The sequence below is a fragment of the Sylvia atricapilla genome, chromosome 26 (genome assembly GCF_009819655.1).
Source record: "Sylvia atricapilla isolate bSylAtr1 chromosome 26, bSylAtr1.pri, whole genome shotgun sequence".
NCBI lineage: Eukaryota > Metazoa > Chordata > Aves > Passeriformes > Sylviidae > Sylvia > Sylvia atricapilla.
The window spans coordinates 2,476,569-2,502,441 of NC_089165.1; the positions used below are offsets into that span (position 1 = coordinate 2,476,569).

Below are 25,873 nucleotides of genomic sequence, written 5' to 3' on the forward strand. Positions count from 1 at the left end.
GAGCAAAGCAAAACACAACACTTGGTTCCAGCTGATGGCTGAGTCCTGCTCAGCCTCCTCCAGCACCAAAACAAGGTGCGGATTTGAACCAGAGCCACTTCAAATCAGGCTCCGGGTGGACGGACGTGTTCGCACAGCAGAGAGAGTCACGGGCTAATCTGAGCACTGAGGGACCCACAGCATGTTTGAAAAACACAATCTGAACTTCTTTTTGTTATCACAGATTGGAGCATGTGGAAAAACAACAGGCTCTTCCCTGTGCTGATGAGCAAGAAGCATCACGCGGCCGCTCCTCCTTCCGCCGCCGGAGCCATGCAAAACACGGGGACGTTTTTCTTATCACACCCACCAAATTCACACACTGTACAGGCTCAGAGCAGAACATTTCATACTTCCCAGAACAAAAACGGGCGCCTGATGCAGACACCCAGCTCCAATGGACTGGTTTTGTGGACTAGAAACTCGATATCCAAGCACTGAGAGAGCAGCCAAACACTACACTAATTATTTAAGCAGCTCTGGAGATAAGGGTATTGGAGTGAGGAAGAGAAGCCTAAGGAAAATCTACACATGGCATTTCTTTTGCTAATCTAATAATTGTAGAGATGCTGATGAGGTGAGGAGTTGTTTCAGATAAAGCACTAGTTTCTACATAAATTGCTTTATCTTTAAGTCTCCAGGTAAGACTGTCCTGTGCTCCTCTTGCCAGAAAGTGTCCAGATTCCCAGAATCTAAAATCCACAGAATTGAATGAGCAGAGAAATAGTTTATTGGGCTTTAAAGGCTTCTCTTCAAGTACTGTTTTAAAACAAAAGCCTGATTCCTTTAAGCCCTGTTAAGGCTCCACTGGACGAGAATTTCAGACACTCAGACATCACATTGAGGAGCTCCATTTCCTCTCTGGCTTTTGGGAGCTTTTGAGGGGTACTTAGAGGGAGCTCTTGGACTCCTCCATCCCGAACTGAAGCTGTGTAAACACATCAGTGTGATCAGCCTGACCTCAGAAAAATGACATTCAGAAAAGCCCAAAGACCAGAAAAAAACAGTCCTGTTCATTTCATTAAATCACTGCTCTATGTTTGCACTATCCAGAGAATATAATTAGTTTGTCTTTGCAGAAAAGACAAGAAGAACATTTGTCTGATACTCAAATTTTAATGAACCCTTTCATTGCTCATGAAGTATTAAAATCCTTGCAGTGCCGTAACGCAACATGGATGTGCTTAATGAAGTTGAAAATGGAAACAGAAAAATGCTTTGTTATCCTGTGATGTCTGTGGAACTGCACATGCCTCACCCCTGGGAAACCAACACACAGGGAGGGATAAGGCTTCCTGCACAATTCCTGAGATTTTCTAATCAAGCCCACCTTCAAGTGCAAACACTCTTTATGTACTTTATCAATCATAAAACACTGCTGCTACAACAGAGTTTGTCTGGAGCCTCTGTGTGAGGGATTTCCCAGTGCCCAGGTCATTGCAATATAACTGGAACTTGATTTTTCTGCTGCATGTTGCAGTAACTTGCAGTTACTGCAGATATTTCAGAGCAAACAACTCAGAAGCTGACGTGTCTCACTCACGTTATCGGAAGCAACATTGCCAAGTTCAGCAGCTCTGCCACAGACCCCAAATAATCCATCCCTGGAACAGCCAGTGGCAGAATTAGGCTCTTCACATCCATGGGGGAATATCAGGCAGCAAACAGCCCCATTTTGTGTCATCGAAGTGCCATGTGAAACATCACATCCCAGCACCCATCTCCTTCCTCTGGACAGGGAAGGAGCGTCTCCTCCTGCACCTCTGGAACACTGTGGAGAGCCCAAGCTCCTGCCCTGGGACTCCTGCTCACGGGGTTAGAGCCTTGCAGTTCAATAATTCTGTGTGCTCACAGCATAATTCAGCTCCCACAGCTACAAAACCAGAGGAAAACATCAAAAATTGGGCTGGAAATTATGGCTACACAACTCCAAACTGCCCGCTCCCTTGCCCTAAGAACCCTCCCTTCCTCACACCCTACAGTCCAACAGATTTTGTTTTGATGAACGCACTGGGATCAACCTCCTCCTTCCCTGCCCCAGACAATTCACATTTCAAACCACTAAAATGAGGAATTGTGCCCAGGGATCAGAGCTGAGAGAAGCACAAGGGAACAGAAAGGCAGAACCACAGACATTGCTGCTCAGCTTGCAGGTGTTTTCTCTGATCTCTGACAAACCTGCTCCCTAAGTTCTCTTAACTCTGACTTAAAAACCATCAGTCTTGTGCTGTAAGCTGAGCTCAGGCTCAGCTCATCACATCAGGGCCCTGAAATTCCAGTGTGGCCACACACCAGCACTGACCCTCTGTGTCCTAAGTGATCAGAGTTCGATGTGTGCAGCTTCAGGAGCCTCCAAATTGAACTGAAAACAGACTAAAACGACCCTGTAAGTTATACATTCTTCACCAGACCAATCCTGCTAAATACCTGCCACCTTCTTACACCTATGAATGAGGCATAATTCCTGAGAAGGGTCACAGTTCCTGACAGTTCACAGGTCCAGTGCCTGCAAGTGCCTCAGCAACTGCAGTGTGAGAGCTGAGCCCTGCAAAAGCTGAAACTGCCCGAGTTATAATTCCAGTGGAGCAGTAGTTCTTGGCATTCTTGGAAAAGGGCATCTCTGACCTGATACATAAGATTAAAATCACATTTCTCTTTCTGGAGTGCACCAAAACCACGCACATCCTGAGTTCTTTGGAAATACGCTGAAGAGAATTAACCCCAACATTCTGCTGAATGCTATTCTTTCTAACTGGACTTTCTTTCCAACCCTTTGCTGGGATTTCCTCCAAAACATCATCTTCCTCAGAGCCTTCACCCCTCACGGTGCCCAACAGGCAGAGAAATAAACACAGTCTCAAATTAAGGAATTCCTACTGAGGGTACAGAAGCTCCTTCTTAGTGCAGAGCATCCAACTCCAACTATAAAACCTTCTGGATAAAACAGGTGCCGAGCATCCTGCCCTGTTCTGTCAGTTTAAACCCAGATTCACAAGGAGTCCAGACTCTTCACACCAGACCATTAAAGCACTCAGCCAACATTTAAGCACTGCACGGAGCCAAAGTTAATTCTCTGTTTGTTTTACATGTCCCAAGCCAAAAGAAAAGCCAGGCTGACAACCTGCAGCGACGTCAGCCTGTGCCCCCCAGTACCCTCGTCTAAAAAACTGAGATAAAGACAAGGCAATGGCTGTGATCCATATCTCCCTGCACACTTATGCAATGCCAGACAAAAACTGGGGTCAAAGGAACTGGAATAACTACAGGCTCATCCCAAGCAGGCAATCCCAGCCAGGACCCCCACAACTTCCCCGGGCCCAATGGTTTTTTTTTCTTTCCCACCCAACCAACAGCCTTAATTAAGCAGCATAAACATCCCAGCAAGTTCATTCACATCCCTCAATGGGAATTTGCAGACAATTATAGGATATAATTGGGAAGCCTAATCATTGAACTTGTACCCAGCTATTGTTACAAGCTGAGAGGAGGGTGAGTGTTGCTTCCTCCAGGACACGGCTGGTTATTCCCCAGCTCTGTAATTAATCAAAAGGTCCTGAAACCCTCAACATTTCAGTTAGAAACAATCTTCGTGCTGGTCACACCTGGGGGCCTTTGACCCTTTTTTGTGTTTTGTTTTGGGGGTTTTGTGTTTTGTTGGGATTTTTTTTGAGCACAGCAATTATTTACAGAGGCAATCCCTGTCAAATCCAATTCCTGATAGGGAAAGATGTTTCAGAGAGCTTTGCCAAGTGACATATTTCACTGGTCTGCTCACACACTCTGAATGCACTTCTTTGTACAGACCCAACAGTTCACAGTCCCTTCAGAGCCTTGAACAACAAAGATTTCCAGTCCCTTCAGTAAAATGAGAGACTGTTGTCCCATCACACAGCTTACATTTATCCTGCTCATCTTGCCTAAATCCAGGAAGGAGCATCAGAACTGCACTCAATTTAGACCATTTTAAAATGAATTAAAAGGTTTAAAATGCAGAATCTGCCTTCATGAAGGTGGTGTGAAGGGAAGAAAACATACAGAATACACAAGCTGGCTATTTCCCCATCCTTGCTTAGAGCACCGAAGCACCCTGAACATCCAGCAGGATTTGCTCTGACTGAAGCAGATCTCCTCCCTGAGCAAACACATCATGCCAGGTGAACCATTTCCTGCTCTCTCATTCATGCACTACCAACACACGTTAACTCTGTCACTCACTGTTAGTTTGGGTTTTTTTTACATTCTCTGACTTCCCCCTTGCACACCCAGACAGCAGCATTTTCCAAAGAACGTCTGGTGGTCTCCTGGTTTTTATCTAACAAGGGGTAGTGCAGGTCCCTTGTTTCAGCAAAAAAAAAGTAACTTAGAACTGTTCCTGAGAGAGAAAAGTTCTACCTGGAGCACCCTTGGAGCTCCCAAGGAGCCAACGTCAGCGCTGAGGATCAGGGATTTCAGAAAACCTCGAGTATCCTCCGTGCTGACCCACTGCAGGAAGGCACTGAACTCCTCTCAGCCTCCCCAAGGGCCCAGACACCGACCCAAATTACAGGTGTTTTGGGGAAAGGTTAAGGGTGAAAGAATTAAAACAGCAGCTTGAACCAAACAAGGAGAAAGCTTCCCCAGTTTTTAACGTATCAGCAGCAAAATACCTCGTTCTCCTTTTAACTCATCAAAAACCTTCACCTTGACAAGATTTTTGTGCAGGAATTCAGATCTCTTAACTATGGGGAGGAATTCTCTGTATTTACTGTGTATTTACATTTCTAAAGATGACGTGGGTCAGACAGTTGCCTCTGAAGTGCTGGTGGGGAATTGGGGCAGAAAATCTTCACTTCCCAACCCCAAATTTAAGTAAAGGTGCAGCAGCTCAGAACATGATGGAACATCAGCTCAACTGCACATGTGGGGATTTCTCAGCAAGTTGAGACCCTTTGTATTGAAATCTACAGCCTTGCATCACCTCAGCTCAGTGGAGGAAAGCTGCTCCAGATGCTTCTTCCCCAGTTTTGTTTCTTTCCAAAGGAGCATATCCTCCATTTGTATGGAGGGACTGCTTCCACCCCTTCTCCCCCAATTCTGGGCTGTATCACAACCCCAAGCACAATAAATCTCTTAACTACTCTTAATAAGCTCAAGTGAATTAGTTTAGGATGTCTCAGCGTTGGCAAAGTGTCACCAGTGCCCCAGCTATGGGCCCTCAATAAAGCTGGAGCTTGGCAGGGTCAGCACAGACACCCCAGCGAGATTATCCGGTGTCAGCTTCCATCTGGCATTTGTCAGAGCAAGGCAAAAGGAAAAAAAGGCAGCCTTTATCAGATCTCTGAATAAAAGGAGCACTTCCACTTCGTGTAGTAGCAACTGGAAAAATTTCCTTTGTGTTTGAAGCTTTAAAAATATCTTTGCCTTTGAGGTTGGCTGAGTCTGCTCAGCGCTTCAAGACCCCTTTTCCATACAAAGGTAATAAAACCAAGCTCATGGTTACAGAAATTCCCAGCACATAAAAATTACAGGAAGCTGTTGCTAAGTAATATTTCTAACTAAGTAAACACCACAAAGCGTTTCCCACACACACCTCTGAACTTTGTTATTCAAACCTGCCTTGAAGATGTTCAGAGTTGCAGAATTTCTGCTGGCACTGGTCTCTGAGAGCTCGCTGCTGTTTCACAGCAGTTGAAAGACATTTCAGGCTGAGCAGTGTTTTTCTCAGGGCTTTGTTGTGCTGCTTGTACTTGGGAACAAAGCAACTCCTCAGCTCCTTACCTGTCCCTTATCTGTCCCAGAATTATCCCCAGATAAATCACAGGGAAATTAAAGAGAGAACCTGTTGTATCCCTTTGTCTCTAGACCTGTTTCCCAACATGAGAGGGGGGGGGGGAAAAATCACAGGTTCTCCTGATTTGGAAGGGACCCATAAGGATCACCAAGTCCAGCTCCTGGCTCTGCACAGGACAACCCCAAAAATCCCACCAAAACTGGGAAACACATTAATATTTCCACACAGAACCTTTCTTTAGCAGCTATTTGCATGTCAATTATTCCAGACTCTCATCCTTTTCCATCTGCTGCTTTTCATCCTCTTCAATGGACACAAATTGTTTCATCTACTTTCCATAAGGTCAATATTTTGCCACAAATTCAAAATTGCATCTATGGAGAAACAACTTTTGTTTTTATTATAAAAACAAGATAATAGAAGATAAAAAGGAGCCTACTGACAGACCTGAAATGGCCCACACTCATAATAACTCAAATTTCCTGGTTGCAAGAAGCCCTAAGATCAAGAGGATAACAGATTCCTACAAAGGTTTCATTAAGGATGAACAAGAGAACTTGAATTCTATTTTATCTTCTAAGGAATGAAGCCTATAGTTCACAGAATTAGAGAATTCATTTCAGGATGGTTTGGTTGGAAAGGACCTCAAAGCCCATCCAGTGCCACCCCTGCCATGGGCAGGGACACCTCCCACTGTCCCAGGCTGCTCCAAGCCCTGTCCAGCCTGGCCTTGGGCACTGCCAGGGATCCAGGGGCAGCCACAGCTGCTCTGGGCACCCTGTGCCAGGGCCTCCCCACCCTCTGAGTAAAGAATTTCTCCCTAACATCTGGCCTAATTATTTCCTCTTTTTGTTTAAAAGCTTTCCCCCTTTTCCTATCACTACTTGGCCCTGTAAAAACTATTTCAGATATCCATCCTTATATTCCAGGAATGTGGCCCTTCAGTGTTCACCCAGGGACTGTCTGATACTGCAGACAGTTTTGCTGGTAACTTTTATTTGGCCATTCCACTTTTCCTTCCTATTGCCTTACTCCACTTGCACATGACCCGATGTGCAATAAAAGGCTGAACCCGCCTTTGTAATTAGTGTCAAACCCATCAGACTGCTCCAAGTCCTGCATGGACAGAGCAGCCTGACTGCAGGGGGAATTGGCAGGAAATCCTATTTCAGAGGGAATTGTTCCTTCCGCAAGAGGAGTGACAGACGTATAGAAAGAAAGAAAAAAAAAAAAAAAAAGACGTGGAAAAAATGTGAAATATGAAAATCATGTTTGGCAGATCCAGACCGAGGTCTAGGACGTGGCATTTCCAGCATTTTTGTTGTCTGCATTCTTCAGCAAAGACGCTCTCTGCAGTGCAGGACCAAGAAGTACGTTTTGATGGCAATAAAAGAACTGTGTATGTGAGAAAAAAAAACAACCCTGTTAAAAATGTCAGTGAAGAGGTACAAAACCCCCAGAACAGGAACAGCACTTGGCTGCCATAAACAGCATCAGGCTAGACCCAAATTCCAAACAGACTACACATTTCCCTCCCTGCCTACCCAAAATATAACATGAGTTGGCCTTAACTGAACCGACTTGGTTTTCACACCAACATGAGTGATTTAGGGAAAAAAAAAGAAAACTCTGAGGAAGCACATCCCGACAGATCTGAATCCATGGTGCATCCACCTACACATCCCTGCACTCAGACACAGAGTCCTCAATACTGGTTTTTCCAAGGGTGCAGCTGCCTACAAATGATTTCAGTTCCTCCCCACTGGTTTCATCCCCAACCTTTGCTCCAATGTCTGTAAGAAGATCCTTCACTCTGTTAAGTGTCCTGAACACTTTATCACCAACTGAAAAAAAAAAAAATAAAATTCCAGGCTGGAATTGTAGCTACGGGGATGATTCAGAGGCTTGGATGTGTGCCTTGGAGATAATTCCATGCTATAACTGAAAAGTTAGTTTTGGACTCAACTGGGATATTTGTCCTGATTAAATAAAGGAATAATTAAATAAAGGAGGGATAATGTGGAGCAACCACAGAGAACTGGCAGGGGAAGGGCAGGGAGTGATGTGGAAAGGATGGGGGACACCAGGACCCCACTCCAGCCCCAACTTTGCCTCTTCCCACATACACAAGACCTTTCAGAGAGTCACAGAGTCCTTAAGGCTGGAAAAGACCTTTAAGACCAAGTCCAACCATCAGCACCACCACTGTGCTCATCCCTATCCCCTGCCTCCAAATGCCACATCCTCACTGCCTCTGAGCACCTCCAGGGATGGTGACTCCAGCACTCCAATGCTTCACAACCTTTTCCATGGAGAATTTTTCCCCAGTCTCACATCTAAACCTCCCCTGAGGCAACTCGAGGCCATTTCCTCTCATCCTGTCCCTTGCCCCTGGGAGACGAGACCTGGCTGTCCCCTCCTGTCAGGGAGTTCATTTTCTGTGACATCTCTCAGCCTTCCCACAGGTGCTCTCCCAAGTTTCTTGTCCATCTCCTAATATTTTCCAGTGAGACTCCAAGCTCAGCAGGCTGGAAAAGCTGGTCAGCTTGGGACTTGTCTCTGTCAATTGACACACACTCTATAAAATCAAAACAATCAATATTTACATATCCTTTAAGGGTTTTTCCCAGTCTTGGTTTAGACAGCAACAACTTCCCATCCAGAGATGCAAAAAAAATTAAAAAAAAACCCCAAACCCAGAACCAGGAGATTCTATACCCAGTTTCATTAACCAAACCAGGGGTACAAATAACCTGGGTTAAAAACTCCCCACAAAACCAAACTCCCCTGTGAAAATGATACCGAAATTGCTACATTTCATTCTGGTTAGAAGATAAGGAGAAAAAATAAAAGAGAAAACACTTAAATCCAGAGAGCCAGGAGACTTCAGCACTGCATTAGCTGCTGAAGATTTCCAGATAAGCTGCAGAAACGCAAAGGAAAAGATTTCATGACATTAATACCCTGGGTACTGGGAGCTGCTGTGAGGCTCTTCAGGCTAAGGAAAGCCAAAATACAATTCACACAAGCTTTTAATAATCTTGACAAAACAATTACACATGCTAAGGCTACATTAGGGCTGGCAGGAGAACAGAGGAGGCAGCGATTGCACCGGCAGGTTCCCTAAATAAATGTCACTTAATCTCCACCATCGGCGTGTGCTCAGTCTAAAGGCTGCTCACAAACAGACAAAAAAGATCTTAAAAAACCTCTCAGGCTGTCAAAACAACTGCAGAAGCACAGGGGCAGGTGTCACAAGGCACGGGATCACACAGATCCCAGCTTGTGCAAAACAGCGGCTACCAAAAAACTAAAGTCCAAATCCGAACGTTCCAAACAAAGATAAGCTCAGCTTGGGAAGTGGTTTGGGAAGTGCATTCCAGCCACTGCCCAAATATGCAGGAGCAGCACGGCTTCACTACTGCTCCTTCTGCAAGGGACACACAAAACCAGAGCATCTGTGAACAGCGCCTTTGGAAATCATTTTGTGATTAAAACCTCCATTTCTGAGTCAAACAGAGGTGGTGACTGAGCTGAGGCAGGTACTGGACAGGTGTCCTCCAACAAACTCTTGCACCAGAGGTTCAGGAGCTCAGATCTCTGAGCTCTCAATGGTAAAATGTTATCATTAAAATATTACATTTCGCCAGGTTTCATGGAATTAGGCAGTTTTTAAAAGGAGAGAAAACCATCCGTTCCAGTCTGCAGCAACACAGCCCTAGAAAATTCACAGGAATTTTGGGGCATTATGGCCTAGGCACTAAAAACGTGCCATTTACACCTTTAACATAATGGAACAGCAGAAGACACAGCACATGAAATGCATAAAAAACAGGTTTCAGTGCTGATGTAACTGCATACCTTAAAGTTTATAAATAAAATGCTTTACAATCTTATTTTTCATTTTAAAAAAGGAACACACGTACACACTTGCATCTTCTTGCTCATACCCTGTTATTCTGGCCACAAAAAATAACCACTTTCTTTAAAAGGAAGCTGGACGATTTTGGGGTGAGGAGTAGCAGAGGGGAAACCACATTAATTGCATTAGTTTGTGCATACTGGTAGGAATTCCTCCTCAAATTTGGCACTTAGCACTCAGAGCTGCCCTTTAAAGCTTGGCAAGAATTTCTCTCCAGCCCACAAGTTTCCTAATTTCGTCTCAGGACACACTGGTTCGTTTGGATGCACGACCTCCAGAAAGGCAGACAACCCTAAATGTGTCACTCTCACCTCAATTCACTTTGCTCCCCGTCAAGTCAGATTTAACATAAATCAAAGCCAATATATAATTAAAGCTAAGCTTAAGGTCAGTTCCAAGTTTGGAAAAAAACAAATCTGTATGAAAATAAAAGCAACTCTAATACATTTGAGGACTGGGGTGGCAACAGCAGTGAGCTTTTGGAACACAGCTTCTCCCCTGAACCAAAGCCCCAGGCTCAAAGCCCTGTTATTTCACCCTCTACCCCATCCAGGTCCTCTCTTCTTCTCCCTTCCCCTTCAGGCCTGACTTGGCTCCCAGCTCCTTCTCTGTGCAAATGCTGCTCCCTCATCCACAGACCTTACACCTTTTCACAGCAGGAAGGTTTCGGTAAAAATGGAATTGCATCTTTCCAGAATGGGGTTGATTCCATGGAGACTTTTCCCCACTGTTGTGCTTCCACCTGCTGCAGCCTCTTAGTCAGTCTGGACTTTCATTCCAACAAAGACAGTCAGAGTACCAACTCTTATACCAGACACTCACAGTCCATTAAAATGGTGAGCCCTGGGCAGTTCCTGACTCTGCAGAAGAACCAAACACAGAATTCTGGATGCCCTAGAAACACAGGTGAAGGAACTGCTCAAATCCATCCCAAAGGTTTTCTCCTCGTCTTCTAATGTCAATTTTCAGCCCTGCTTTTAGGAATCTCTGCTTACAGACAGCAATCAGTAGGCATCTATCAGACCTCCAGGAATCCCAGAGTGGTTTGGGCTGGAAGGGACCTCAAAGCCCATCCAGTGCCACCCCTGCCATGGCAGGGACACCTTCCACTGTCCCAGGCTGCTCCAAGCCCTGTCCAGCCTGGCCTTGGGCACTGCCAGGGATCCAGGGGCAGCCACAGCTGCTCTGGGCACCCTGTGCCAGGACCTCACAGGTCAAAATTTGACAGCAAAGCCCCAGCTGAGACCCCTCACTGCACACTCACCTCTCTGGCAGCGATCGTGTGTCCAGCAGCGCTCGATGAAAATCCCATTTATCACTGTGGGAGGACAGTTGCTCTTCCCTTTCACGGTGCCTGGGCACACATCTCCACACTCTTCTTTATCATCCTTGTTGGCCACGATGTAATTGTCTTCTACAGAATCCAAAATCCTGGACCAGTCGATGGTGGACAGGTAGCAGAGCTCGTTGTTCTTCTCGATGCGCACGGCGCCCCGGGTGATGTTCATCAGGTTGTAGAGGCCAATCTCCTTCAGGTGAACCATCTCAAAGATCACCAGGGCATAGTTGAAGAACAGGTGAGTCCCTCGGATCACAGTGAGGTTGGGGAAGAGGCCCTTCAGGCTCTCCAGGCCGTACACACGGAACAGCAGCAGGTAGTCTGTGATCATGGTCAGCTTGGGGAAGCTGAGCTCGCGGAAATCTTCGGGCTTGGTTTTGAACATCAGCAGGATCTGCAAGTGGCCCTCGATCACGGTGCAGTTCTCCAGCATGTTCAGCCGGGTCAGGTTGTTGCGGATGTCCATGCTCCTGCAAACTGGGAGGCAAAGGACAATTTATTTATTGAACAGAAGGTTAATTGTTATAGTTCTCTAAACGCTCGGTTTTGTCCAACCGCACCGCGCTCCGCTCGGGACATGTTGCCCTCTCAGCAAGGCAGGCTTCAAGTGTTAAGAAATACACTGTGGGGAACATTCCTGGTTACAAAACAAGAGTATTTCATCATTTTTTTCTGCCATCTCGAGTCCCTGCCTGTTGCCTCTATCACGACTGCAGTGGTAACACCAGTCCTGGGACATCACTTGGCGCTCACAAAGGGAAGAGATGTCTGAGCTGTTTTCTTTAGGTAGCTGCCAGCAACACACCTACCTCATCTCAGATTGTGCAATTAATGCCAGGGGATTAGAGGGAGTCATTTAGAATGGTTGCAGGGAGGGGAAGATAGGAAAAGAATAATGGCCAGAGATGGTGGTTCTTGGGAAGGGAGCAGAAAAACCTGGAAATGCAGAGGAGCACAGCCCACGCTCCTGCCCAGACTCTGGTGACAGGAGTAATTTACTACATTAGTAATTTTTGCCCTGAGCATTCTTCTCAGATGAAGTGTTGGGGCTTTTTTTTGTTATTGTTTTCTCAAGGGTGCAGATCTCCCTGTCTTGACTATCTGGGCAGTTTATTTCATAGAACCAGTAACCAAAGAACCGGCAAAGTGAACAAATACATGAAGCATTAATTAGGAGGTAAATTGAATAATAGGAATCCATCAAAACAAAAAAAGCTTGAATAGGGAAATTTTTTTTCAACTCTAAGCACAGGTAACAAATCAAGGAGGAAACTGGCAGCCCCATGCCTCTACAGCACAACAAAACTCCCTGTGACAACCCTTTTGAAACCAACTTCACAGAAACATCAGCCAGACCTTAATGTTCAAATCCAGGTGGATTCTTCCTGAATTTTTCCTTTTTGAAGACTGTATCCACTCAAAGGATTCTCTCTTTTGTCTACAGCTGGGCCAGCATCTTCCCTCTCCACTTAAGAACAAAAGACACAGGCTCTTTCCTCTTTTTGTCACTATATGTAAAGTTCACCAACTATAAAACCACCACATCACAGCTCCAAGGGATCACCCAGCCTTACAAAACTGATGTGGACACAAATACTTCAGAGTTAGGATTGTCTGACTCCTCCTGGTTCAACACAAACCACTGCTGTAGGGGTTAAAAGCAAATTCTATGCAAATATCTTAATGATTATTCAAAAAATCTGCTCCACTGACTGCAACAAAAAAAAAAAAAAATTGGCAATACTAATATGGGATTTGAAGCAGTGCTATTGCCCAATGGGATTTTTTGGCACTATATCCAAGTCATTTCATAAATTGCTTTCTGGAAGAAAAAAGCCAGTGCACACAGTGCCTCAAGGATTAAGGATGTACTTGGAAAAAGTGGGAAAAGGAGCCTGATGACCAGCCAGCAGCAACCTCTCTGCCCCAAACTGTACTGCTGTACATCCCAACCTGGGCTAAAAGACCTGGGAGAGCAACACATTCAGCTTAAATGCTCTGGATATTTGTTTGCAATAAATAACATTGGGATTTCCAAAGAAGCAAGTGTGTGGCAGGTCAGGGCAGTGAAAGGAGAAGTAACAGAAGGACACGTAAGAAAATGAAAGACTGAATTCAACCTACAAGTCACCAGTGCAGCTAAAATTACCAGATAAATTCAAAATGCAACATCTTGGTTCTTATTTATTCTTGGTTCTGATTACTGTGGGATGCACAGGCAATGCTGGAGCCCAGCTGCCCCCAGGATAACCTCCTGCCTGTTGGAATGGACAACTGACCTTAAGGAAAAGGAAAGGTCAAAAAATACAGACCAGGAATTACTTCTGAGAGTCAGAGCTCCAGGCTATTGCTGTGGCTGAAGGCCACGAGATGCATGAATACCCTGAGCACAATTGCCTCTGTCTTTCATCATTTTGGGTAGAATGAGGTGAGTCACCAGGGGCTGGACACAAGCCCTGCTGCCACACTGCCCAGCTCCCTGCACAGGGCACCTTGAGCAGGGCTGGAAGGACCTGCACTTAGTATGGTCAGGACAAAGCCCTCTGAGTGCTGTGGCTGAATTTCCAGGCTGTGGAAATCTTCCTTTTCTGCAGGAACAGAGCTAAGGAGCTTGGTCTGGAGGAGCTACCCTGGCTGGGCAGCAGCTGCATCACACCAGGGCCTGAGGGTGGGTGCCCAGCACTGAGGAAATCCATGGTCCTGGTCTGACAGAGCAACAGATCCACAGCCAGCAGGGATTCAGAGAGGATGATCTGAATCCCGGGATGGTTTGGGTTGGAAAGGACCTCAGAGATTATCCCATTCTACCTCTGCCATGGGTAGGGATCCCTTCCACTATCCCAGGTCACTCCAAGCCCTGTCCAGCCTGGCCTTGGGCACTGCCAGGGATCCAGGGGCAGTCACAGCTGCTCTGGGCACCCTGTGCCAGGGCCTCACTGCCCTCACAGCCAACAATTCCTGCCCAACATCCCATCCATCCCTGCCCTCTGGCAGTGGAAGCCATTCCCTGTGTCCTGACACTCCTGGTCACCACAGCCCTGGAGTTCACAGCTCAACTCTTTCCTTAAACACTCAAACCCAGTTAAATTACTCTGCTCCTGAACCTTTCAAGCTTCTGGAGATCACCACTACCATGAGCCACGCTGCTCCTGGCCCAAACAGCCCAAAAGCTGCTCGAAGATCTTCCAACCTCCAGAAAAAATGCAACCATCTAAACACCCCCACAGGGTACAAACCTCCCTCGCTTCCAGCTCTCCCCATCCTGACACAGATTCCCCACTGGAGGCTGCAGAGAAGGTGACCAAAGGCTAACAACTCCAAATATTTTGAAAAGATGTGTTAAGGAACAGAGGTTAGCTAAAGGTGAATCTAAAAAGAGATGAGTGAAGCTTTTGAAGAGTTAAAAATATCAATCTACCAGAGCTGGAAGTACAACAGCCATGGTTCATCAGCTGCTTTTCCCCACATTTAGAGAAAAATCACACTTAATTATTTTTCAGGTTCAACTTCAATTTCGTTTTTAAGTGATAATTGGTATCTAAGCTCCTTCTTTTTAACACCTCAAAGATCAAAGAGAATAATAAGGAATTAAGAACATCTGAAACAAAATATGCTTTTTACTTGGAGGTTTCTCCATCTTTTCATGCCTTTGAATTTTCAGCAGTTTATATCTCCTGTTCATGCAGTAGCAGCTTAAGTCACCCCATAAATTTATTGTTACCAAGACAACAAGAAGCAGTTTTAAGCAAAGTAATAAGTGTTTTTCCACAGCTTCTCTCGATAGTATTTCTTCTGCAGGGACAGGGGAATTAATCAACCATTCAGTGGGAAGGCAAGGCAGGTTTGATCCCAGAAGAAGGAGAGCAAAGTTGAGCCATCAATTATAACACAGACAACCTGATTTCAAAAAACACATAAATCAGCTTTCAGGGAAATAAAAAAAAAAAAAAAATCACAAATTGATTCTCCAGTAGTAGGCCCAAAGCTGCTCCTGTGCAAACTACTGGCAAAACCTCCACTACACATAAATTCCTAAATTTCAGCAGAAACAGCAGCACAGCTCTGAGCTGCCAGAGGAAAGCACTGCTCCATCCCTGCTACCAAACCACTCACTCAAAAAAAATACTAATTCATCCTAGACATGTTCCATCAGCCCCCCCAGAAAACCAAGCTGAAGCCACACTTTTTAAAAAACAAACAAACAAACAAATCCCAAGATGCCAAAGCCCCTTGGACAAACTGGTTTGGTAACAACCTTCAGGACCTGAATGAAGAAACCAGATCTGATGCCAGAGGTTAAGTTTTCAAGATAGAGTCTAACCAGGGGAATAGCTGGAACTTAAACCTTGTTTATAGTAAATCATGTGGATACCAAACCTTAATGATTCACTGCTTCAGACCTCTGGCCTTCAACAATCAAGACCAGTGTAATCTGGCACAGAAGACTGCAAACCATTTGAGGTAACTATTAGTTAATTCTTCTTTTTTTCGTAGTGTTTGCTGCCTATTGAATAAACAAACTATTGCAGAGAAATTACACTTGCTTGGGTTGGGTCAAATGCATTGCAATTCTATGTAAAGCTCATTTTGAGAAGTAGCTTTAGGAAACTGGGAAAAGGATTTTGGGGTGTTTCTTGGGATAATTGCTGAGGAAAACATCCTGGTAACAGGTTAGAGGGAAGGATTGTGCGACAGCTTCTACCTACTGCAGCTACTGTTTAATAAATATAAAAACCACCTCATTGTGAAATATGGATTCTAAGCTTCAGTTCTGTACCTCAGAAACCTCAGGCTGAGCAGACTGGATATGGACTCCAAAATGAGCCCCTGTAAACCCTCAGGGAACATCTCAGGTGCCTCTTACCTCTCACCACACAAGTCAGTGCTGCTGAGCCGAGGGCAAACCCCTCAAAGTCCGGCCTTTACAGCCTGGTTTGGGCTGTCTTTATGCTCCCCTCATCTGAATCACAACCCAAACAACAGACACGACTTGTCCTGCCCCATCTCCATGCAGAGATGACCAGTTCTGGGGTGGCAGCACCCCAGGAGCACCAGGACCACACAGGGTCCCATCCGGGTCCCTGGTGCTGCCAACACACCTGAGGATCCTCCCTGCTCCAAAGGCAGCAGGAACAGGTTCTACACCCTGCCTGTATCAGTGTCATTTATATTCCACAAGGCAGTCACCCCCAGAAAGCTCTGGGGTGTTACACTGTTCAGAGACAGCCACCGTGCTGCCTGTCCCCAAAAACAGGGACAGGACACGCTGGGGCCTGGGTTGGGTACAGCCCTGCCCTTCCGCACTCACTTTTCCTACTTTATTCTCCCAGGAGCAAAAATTCATTCTAGACCGAGTCTCTCAGCATCAAAAATTAACACAGGCTTGAGGTGGAACAAGGGAACAGTTTCTTAATGAGTTTACGAGAACAAAAATATCTGTATCAGGCACATACGATACTAACTAAGGAACAACCTATTTTCTAAGTGTGTTACTACAGCAATACACAGTGAAATTTGTCCCACAGGATGACTTAGGTAGAGATCTCTTAAATGCATTCCCAACTCCCACATCAGCAGCAGGTACTGGAGCACATGTGTAGGAACCAGATTTAGGGGGAGAGTTTAGAAGGGGAGGAAGAGCACTCTAAACTCCCAGGACTGCATTGATCAGTTTTCTATTAACCAGAAATGGAGCCCAAAGTAAGCTGCTCCATTAGCAGATGCCTAAAACTAGGTGAGGTAAATCCCACCCCAAATACCAGAGCTAATGAACTGACAGGCATGAGTCATGTGCGAGATTTATTTCAAGAAGTTGCATTATGTTTACACAGTGACCAAAAAAAAAAAAAAATACACAAGCCTGTCTTTCTTCCCAAAACAAGATATATGGATCTTCATTTAATGCACAGATCAGGCCTTCTTTCCTTAACTCTTCTACTCCTGTCAGTAATTCCTGAACTGAGCAACCACCTTTAGCCACAAGTAAGGGAGGAAGAGTGCTCTCACATGAAGTATTCCTAAAATATTTAGGAAAAACGGGCTGGATTGAGGAAGAAAAACTCATGATCTGGATGTAAATGTGAACTTTACCATCCAGCCCATTTGTGTCCTGAACCAGCTCCATCTACCTGTTGCTTGCCCCCGGCTCTTCCCCAAAACACACCGAACTGGAGATAAATCTACGGGGCACAGGGAAAAGCGGGGATGGGAATACTGCCAGTGGAGAGCAGAGCTACCCCGGGGGCTGTCTGTGGGAACACAGGGCACACAGCTCCAGGAAAGCTCCTCCATCAGAGCCGTTGCTCAGGGAACAACTTGTTTGCTTATGCAACTCTCGTCAGTGCGTTTCCCCCCAGCCAGGCGGGTGCTGTTTCCATCCCCACCGTGACCTCACCATTCCCAGAAAACAGAGCCAAGCACCCAGAAAACACAATCCAACACCACGGCAGCTGAAAACCTCTCAAAGCAGGTCCCAATTGTCTGTAGAATGCTTCATAAAGTATTTGCAGCGTAAAAATGATACGGAAATGTTCCAGCCCAGGCTTTGCTCTGCTGTCTTGTGTCCCTGTTCCTCCATCCATGAACTCAAGGTACATTTTCCTACCACGGTGTAACACAGCAAAGATTAGGGAGTTTAGAACATAAACATGCTTGAGCCCCAAAAAGCAAATATGATTTAAATAAATAACCAAATCACAGGCTGCGCTGTGGCAGTAATAATAGTGTTTTCAAATTAGGAACTGCTGGACTCCAGTTGCACACGTATTTATTTATTATTAGTGCTATATGTCAACTGCCTTTTCCATCTCTGGTGGAGGCGGGCAGGTTTGCCCACAGCAGCTGGGACTGACCCTCCCAAGGTAACACTGTGTCACCGGCCTCTTGTAAGGTTTCAATCGTAAAAATATGTATGAGGGAAGAAACTGGGTTATATTTGAAATATGTGACTTGTCCGATTGCCAGGAAAAGAGGCTGTCTTACAGGAACGTCCTGCTTTATTCCCTGAATCCCATACATATCCCAATAATGTCCATCACTGTATTGTCTGTACTTATTCTCTTGCTCCTGCCTTTTCTGATGGGAAAGCCAACAGGCAGATTGTCTCTGCGAGACCTGATCCACAGATCCAGTTAGCTGTCTTTAAACAAATATTTTCCTTTTGTCAAAAAAAAATTTGTAAGGATCACCCAAAATTAAAGAACCTCTCATTAAAAGGATTTCCTGAGCAAGTTTACTTAACGTAACCCATCAAAACAGCTCGGAAGGCTTAACCTCGAGCCAGCCGTGGGTTTAACAAGCTTGTGACCTCCAACACAACATCTTTTATACCCCTGTCTTGTATTTTACAAGCCCCTGTGTACACACGGAGCTTCCCCCCGGAGCTCTCCCATCTTAATACCTGTGGATTTGGCACACTACCTAAAAGTGGTTCAAGACAAAACCTCGGCGTCTGGCCACACTAAACCCTCCTGAAACCGGAGCCGGTCCTGAGGCAGCCGAGGAGCGGCGGGGGCACAGGGCTGGGGACCGGGGAGGGGACACGGGAAAGGGACACGGGAAAGGGACCCGGGAAAGGGACCCGGGAAAGGGACCCGGGAAAGGGACACGGGAAAGGGACACGGGAAAGGGACACGGGAAAGGCACCGGGGAGTGGATCGAGGGAGGGGACCCAGCGAAGGGGCCGGAGAGAGATCCGAGAAAGGGACCGGGGACGGGGCCGAGGGGCAGACGCTGACAGGGCCCGGGGAGGAATCGGGGAAGGGCCGGGGGAAGCCCTCACGGGGGAAGCCCTCACGGGGGAAGCCCTCACGGGGGAAGCCCTCACGGCAGGAGCCGGGCGGCGGCGGCCGGAGGGCCCGTGCCCTTCCCCGCGGCTGCCCCGGCCGCGGCCCCCGCTGACCCCGGCCCGCTGAGGGCCCCGCGGCCCGGGGCCGCCGCTGCTCTCCCCGCCGCCCTGCCCGCCGCAATCCGGGCCGCCGCCGGGCCCTCCCCGCCGGCCCCGGGCCGGGGGTGAAGGTGACCCGGCAGCGCTCCGGGCCGCGCTGCCCGCGGGCCCCGCGCAGGTACAAAGGGCACGGCGGGGCCCGGCCCGCTCCGCCGCCGCCGCCCCCGACCCTCCCGGCGGGGCCCCGACTCACTCTCGCCGCGGCCGCGGCCGCACCAGGCTCCCAGCACCACGGCCACGGCCAGCGCCGCCGCCGCCGCCGCCGCTCTCGGTCCCATCCCGCGCCGCTGCCGCGGCCGCCGCCGCCCGGCGCGAATCAGAGCCCGCGGGGCGGGCGCGGGGGCCGGGCCCGGCCGAGCATCGCCGCCGGAGCCCCCGCGGAGCCCCTTTATAGCGCCGGGCCCCTCCCTGCCCGCGGTGTCGGCCCCGGCCCGGCGGCCCCTTCCAGCGCAGGCCGGGCTGGCGGCGGCGCCCCGGCCAGTAAACAAGGGGCTGCCCCCGTCAGCTGCGAGCCGAGCGGGGCGGCCGCAAGAGGCGGCGCGGAGCGCGGCAACGGGACGGGACGGGCCGGGGGAGGAGCGGCGGCGGCGGCGGCGTCCAGCCACCCGTCATCGTCCGTCCGTCCGTCTATCTATCTGTCTGTCTATCTATCTATCCATCTATCCATCCATCCAACTATCTATCTGTCTGTCCGTCTGTCCATCCGTATGTCCATCCATCCATCCATCTATCTATCTATCTGTCTATCTATCCATCTGTCCATCTATCTATCTGTCTGTCTATCTATCCATCTATCCATCTATCCATCTATCTATCTATCCATCTGTCTATCTATCTATCTATCTGTCTGTCTGTCTATCTATCTATCCATCCGTCCATCCATCCAGCTATCTATCTGTCTGTCTATCTATCTGTCTGTCCGTCTGTCCGTCCGTATGTCCATCCATCCATCCATCTATCTATCTATCTGTCTATCTATCCATCCGTCCATCTATCTATCTGTCTGTCTATCTATCCATCTATCCATCTATCTATCTATCTATCTATCTATCTATCTATCTATCTATCTATCCATCTGTCTATCTATCTATCTATCTATCTATCTATCTATCTATCTATCCATCTGTCTATCTGTCTATCTATCTATCTATCTATCCATCCACCCCTCCGTCCAGCCATCCATCTGTCCATCCATCCATCCCTCTGCCCCCCCATCCAGGCGCCTGTGAGTCCTGCTGGCGCTGCCCAAGGAGCCGCTGTGGCCCCGGCAGCTTTCAGCGAGTAAAACGCAGGAGTTTAGCAGCCTCACCTCACTGTGGGTTCAAATGGAAGGACAGTGGGGTTAGGTGAGAGATGAGGGAAAAGATTTTTACTGGGAGGGTGTGAGGCCCTGGCACAGAGCAGCTGTGGCTGCCCCTGGATCCCTGGCAGTGCCCAAGGCCAGGCTGGACAGGGCTCGGAGAAACCTGGGACAGTAGAAGGTGTCCCTGCCATGGCAAAGGGTGGGATGAGATGGTCTCCAAGGGCCTCTTCCAACCCAAACCATTCTGGGATTCTGTCCCCAGTGCTGACAGCCCAGGCTGAGAGCAGGGCTGCTGCCCTGGCCATGCCCATGTCCCTCCTCCTCCTCTTGGAAAGGACAAATTGCCACAGAGCTGGACAGAGCTTGGGATGAGGATATCATCTACCACTGCCTCTGCTTTCAGTATCACAGAACCCAAAGAGCCATTGCAGATTTCTGGTTCTTTTTCCAGTGGGATTCACCATTTGGTGCCTTTTTTAATCATCTCTGCGCTGCACTCACACTAAGCCATGACAGAACGTTTCCTGGCAACTTCCAGTAATTTTATCTGGCTCTTGCTTTCAGCCATTTCTGCGAGACAAATTAGTTATAAACTGCTGGAATAAAGCCTTTTTTAAATTCAAAAATGCTTTAAAATTTTTATCCCACCATCTTTAGCTTACAAAAGATCTCTCACTTCTGTGTGACATTAAGGACCCCTGGGCAAACCAGTGGTGACCAGCAGGTCACTGTGCCTCCGTGCCTTTGTCTGGACACTGAATTGCACTATGAATTTACCCTGTTTAAAATACTTTGCACTGCTTTTTCAGGTAAAGAGTCTCTGCAGTTGTCCCAGGGACACAGCACAGTGTGAATGAGAGGAAGGCTGGTCAGGGAAATCAAGGCTCTGCCGGTGTGATTCACCTCCTGACGTTGTTTGAGGTTTCCCTGTTGGACAGGGTAAGGCTGGCAGCCTGATTCGACCAGCATAAGCAGGATTAGCTGGGATGGTACCTGTGCAACAATAACTTGGAATTTGCAGACTATTTAAATGCTGAGATGAAAGGCTCTGCTTAAGTGGGGGATGCTTTCTCTGTCATCAGCACAGCAGATGTGTGTGTGCACAGCACAGGATTCAGCCCATTGGTGCATCAGAACCAGTCATGGGAAGGCATTTCCCCCATTTCTGTCCTTTTTTTCCCAAATCCACTCTGCTGCCCTGAGCTGACAAGTGGAGAGAGACTTGGAACCCCACTCATTCCAGACTGCTTCAGGAAGTAAGGGCAGTTAAGGAATGGAAATAAACAGCTAAAGTATGCGTTCTCTGCTTGCAAATTAACCCGCTTTATGACTGTAGACTTTGCATAGAACAGACAGAGCCAAATATCACCTGGACAGCTTGGGCTGTGTGGAATTTATACTGTGACTGTAACAGCAACCTTCTCCTGCTTACTCATTTATGTTCCCCTTGCCTTTCATGTAATAATGATATCAGCTTACACATTGGCACGTGAGGATTAAAGGCTACAGATTTATTATCTTTCCTTAAAATACTATTTTTAGTTTCTAATTACTGATTAAGAACATCAGGGTGCAACCTTTCCAGCATCTTTCCCATACATTCACTGCTACATATTCATCACGCTACAGTGCACTTGGTTTGCAATCAGATAAACCAACAGGAGCGATGTGGGCGCTTAGAAACTAAGCCAACACCTGCTTACTCTTTTTTTTTTCTTTTTTTTTCTAATAGCTGCAATGCAGGCTTTTCTTTAATTCTTGATTCAAGAAGCTACTAAAATCACCAGTTTGATATATTAAATTTTGGCAACAGTCACATTTCTTTCTCTCCACTACTGATGTTTTATGCTTTAGTTAAAATAACTTGGAAATAAGCAGGGGTAAGTGTCTGCTATAAACTGTGACAATCACAGACCATGGGGGCTCAGATCTGAATCCTCCTAAGAAAACAAGTACAGAGAGACTTGTCATAGACTGTATCCATCTGTTTGACTCTACAAAGGCTTATTTGTTCTGGTTTGATCCATTCCTTATTTAAATCATGGAATGATTGGGTCAGAAGGGGCCTTAGAGACCATCCCATTCCACCCCTCCCATGGCAGGGACACCTTCCACTGTCCCAGGCTGCTCCAAACCCTGTCCAGCCTGGCCTTGGGCACTGCCAGGGATCCAGGGGCAGCCACAGCTGCTCTGGGCACCCTGTGCCAGGCCTGCCCACCCTGCCAGGGAACAATTCCTGCCCAATATCCCATCCAGCCCTGCCCTCTGGCAGTGGAAGCCATTCCCTGTGTCCTGTCCCTCCATCCCTTGTCCAAAGTCTACTGCTTTGTCCTGCAGATACCTCCACATCAAACCAACCTGTGAGTACCAACTTCCCTACAGATCAGTGCTGCTCAGACCTGAAGTCCTTGGAAGCCCACCCCTGGAGCAGGACACGTTTGCACAAACAGGTAGGGACAATGACGTTGTAAAGCAGCTTGAATGTTGCAGCAGTGACATCCTTGCACTGTCACAAGTGTCTGTGGAGAGAGAACCCAGCTCAGCTCCCAACCACCAACACATGGAGCTTGCTGAAAGCTTCACACCTCAAAAACCAAATACATCTTTTTCTCTATATGCTGGAACACATGGGTGGGTTTTAGACTGTGTCTTTAGCCATACAAATTAATGTTCCTCACTCATCAACCAGCCTGGGAATAGTCAAGGAACACAAACTTTGTGCCCAAAAGGAGCAGTTGACTCACGAAGAAGGTTCATTGGTACCGATTCTGTTTTAATAACTAAACTGCTTGTAAGCTAGTTCAGGAGCCAAAGCCACACAGTAGCCTGGAGACTGAGCTGAGGTCACAATTCCCACTTTCTGCTCCACCAGTTCACTGTGGCCTTCTCTTAACAAGAAGTTGCAACTGCCTGGGTAAAGAGTTACCCCATGGCTCGGGTTGCTCTGTTTCCATTGATTTTCCAGGCACTCTTTCTTGCTCACACATTTCTCACCAGGCAATTTGCACGTTATGCAGCCTTTTGCCCTTTGAAGATGCAGCAGAGCTGCTGTTGAAGCCAACAACAGCCAAGTCTCTGCATCACTGGCAGGATGTTGCTGTGAAGGTTTACGGGATTGACTGATTGACTTCTCAGTAACTAAACCTAAAGCTGAGAGTACAGAAGAGCTGACCTTCGAAAATTATCTCATCCTGTTTAGAGTCACACGAAACCCTTTGCCAAATCTCTTAATATAAAATATTTCACGTCATGGATTGACAGAGTTCCTTTCTTACCCTTCCTTCCGTCCACACCAAATCCGATAAGTGACTTTTCCCAGTGAGAAGGCTCAGAGGATGGAGATCCGGTCACTTTATGTGCTAAGGACAGAATTCTCAGCTTTTTACTCTTGAAACAGGAAACACAGTCAGATCCTTCTGGAAAATTCTATTGTTACATGAGCAAATACAAATTTTGGCTGGGGTGAAAATGGCAGAGGGCATCTCTCTGCTACATGCAGGTCAAAAACCCTGGAGATGAAGGACGCAAATTCCAGCTCTTCATGGCCAACTGCAGCACTGCCTCATTTTAGCTTTTTTTGGTCCAGTTTCTGGGTTTGTGCAGTTTGAATTTTGGGCATCACAGAGGCAGATGCAATATTTGACTTATTTTTAATTCCTTGTCAGAATATCCTTGTTCTCATTCGGCATCAAAGTTTTCAACTTGAAAAAACCAAAGCACTGTCAGCGTTTCCCACCTGGGTCTGGCGAGCAGGGCCCAGATGTGAGACAGCCAGGCAGATGTTGCTTTCAGCCCCTCGAGCCTCCTCATCCTCCATCCTCTATCCTTCCCTTGAGCTTCTGCCTGTCACCTCAGGCAGCCCCAGGTGTGCTTTGCACAAGCTGCTGCCAGGCTCCCTGTTGTCCATCAGCCACCCCGTCACTGCCCCCAGCACGGCCACACTGGGCTCCAGCCCAGCCACTGGCTGCACCAGTTCTGATCCACAGCTCACCCCCAGCCCCTCCTCCTCTGGTTATTTCCTGACACTAATGCCTGGTTTTGTTGATCCAGTCTAATTTGGAGGGAGAGCTGACGATCTGGGCAGCACCAGGGGTTCACAAACCCTGGCTCTGCGCTCCACGCTGCTCAGGCTTTGCCTTTGGGACGAGCCAGAACTCCCAGTTCCCGTTTGATAACCGGTTTGTTCTGTCGCTGGGAGACACGCCCTCCCTCTGTAAATGTTACAAATCAGCCGTATCTGATCCATTATTCACTAACCGCTGCTGCTTCCCACTTCCAGCCCCTATTAGAGGGAGCGCTCATGCCAGAAATGTCACGGTGGCATCATGTGACGGGTGGTATTGATTTAGCGCCGTTGGCGTTTAATGTCACTCCCGTTCAGTGGGACACACGGTGAGTGCACACGGATTCCCAGCAGTGGGGCAGGTCAGGACAGGAGCTCCCAGCCCGGCCCCATGCCAGGCCCTGGGACTGGGGAATTACATCAGGAATTCTGCTGCAGACCACGACATTTGAGTATCTGCTCTGAGCTGCTCTAGAACTGTCATTAGAGTTTTTATGATTCACAGAATCTCAGAATGGCTTGGGTTGGAAGCATCTTAAAAGCCCATTCCATTTCCAGCCCCTGCCACAGCAGGGACACCTTCCACTGTCCCAGGCTGCTCCAAGCCCTGTCCAGCCTGGCCTTGGGCACTGCCAGGGATCCAGGGGCAGCCACAGCTGCTCTGGGCACCCTGTGCCAGGGCCTCCCCACCCTGACAGGGAACAATTTCTTTCACAAAAGAATCTAGATCACAACTACAGATCATAAAACTCCATCCTGATGTTTCACGGCAGGTTTACAAACAGACAATGAGAAGGGAAGTGGCACTTGGTGTCACAAAAGGAACAGTTGGGAGCAGAACTGTGCTCTGCCCTTTCCCTCCTTTTCACTCTTTATAGAATATTCCCTTTTGACAGAATTGCTGCCAGTTTGGAGAAGCTGCTCACAGCCTCTCAAGTCTGATGCACAAAGTGCAAAGAAAACCCAAGGGAACATGTGCCCAGCACCTGGGACTGCCCAGCCACAGGAGCCATTATACCCAATGTTCTGCTCCTGCCACTCCTGCACCCTCACCAACAGCCTGTGAGGCTGGAACATGCTTCCAGCACATCCCATCTGGCTGTGAGGACACTGCTCAACACTGAGCATTGTAACACTCCGAGTCTCTGCCACCAAGGGTGTTTGCCAGAAGAGCTGGGCCTGATCCAGAGGCACTGCTGCTGCCAGACTCCAATCCCTGCAGCCACTGGCCTGACGTGACCCAAGCCTCCAAAAGGGTTTTGGTTTAATGCTCCTTGCTCTCCCAAAGCAGGTAGTCTGCCAAGAAGCCAAGCAAGGCTCAGCCACGTGCCTGATAAACATCTCCCCATTTGGATTTCCCAAGCTTTTGGGAAAGTTAAGCAACTCTCACAGAAGGCCATTTCTATACATATTCTATACATATTATTCTGTGGAGAGATGCACAGAGCCATGTGCGACAAAATGGAGCTGAGGGCTGGAGCAGTAGAGCATC

General features: G+C 47.6%; 1 protein-coding gene across 1 annotated transcript in view; it reads right to left on the minus strand.

The window, feature by feature from the left end:
* INSR (insulin receptor) overlaps nt 1–19,432 on the minus strand; it is a 52,297-nt gene extending 32,865 nt beyond the window's left edge. The window contains exons 1-2 of the mRNA XM_066336298.1: nt 19,209–19,432; nt 10,996–11,547 (exon numbers count right to left, since the gene is read on the minus strand). Of these exons, the coding sequence (XP_066192395.1) occupies nt 10,996–11,547; nt 19,209–19,293 (637 nt within the window). The 5' untranslated portion in view covers nt 19,294–19,432. The remainder of the gene's footprint in view (nt 1–10,995; nt 11,548–19,208) is intronic.
* Between the last annotated feature and the right edge of the window lie 6,441 nt (nt 19,433–25,873).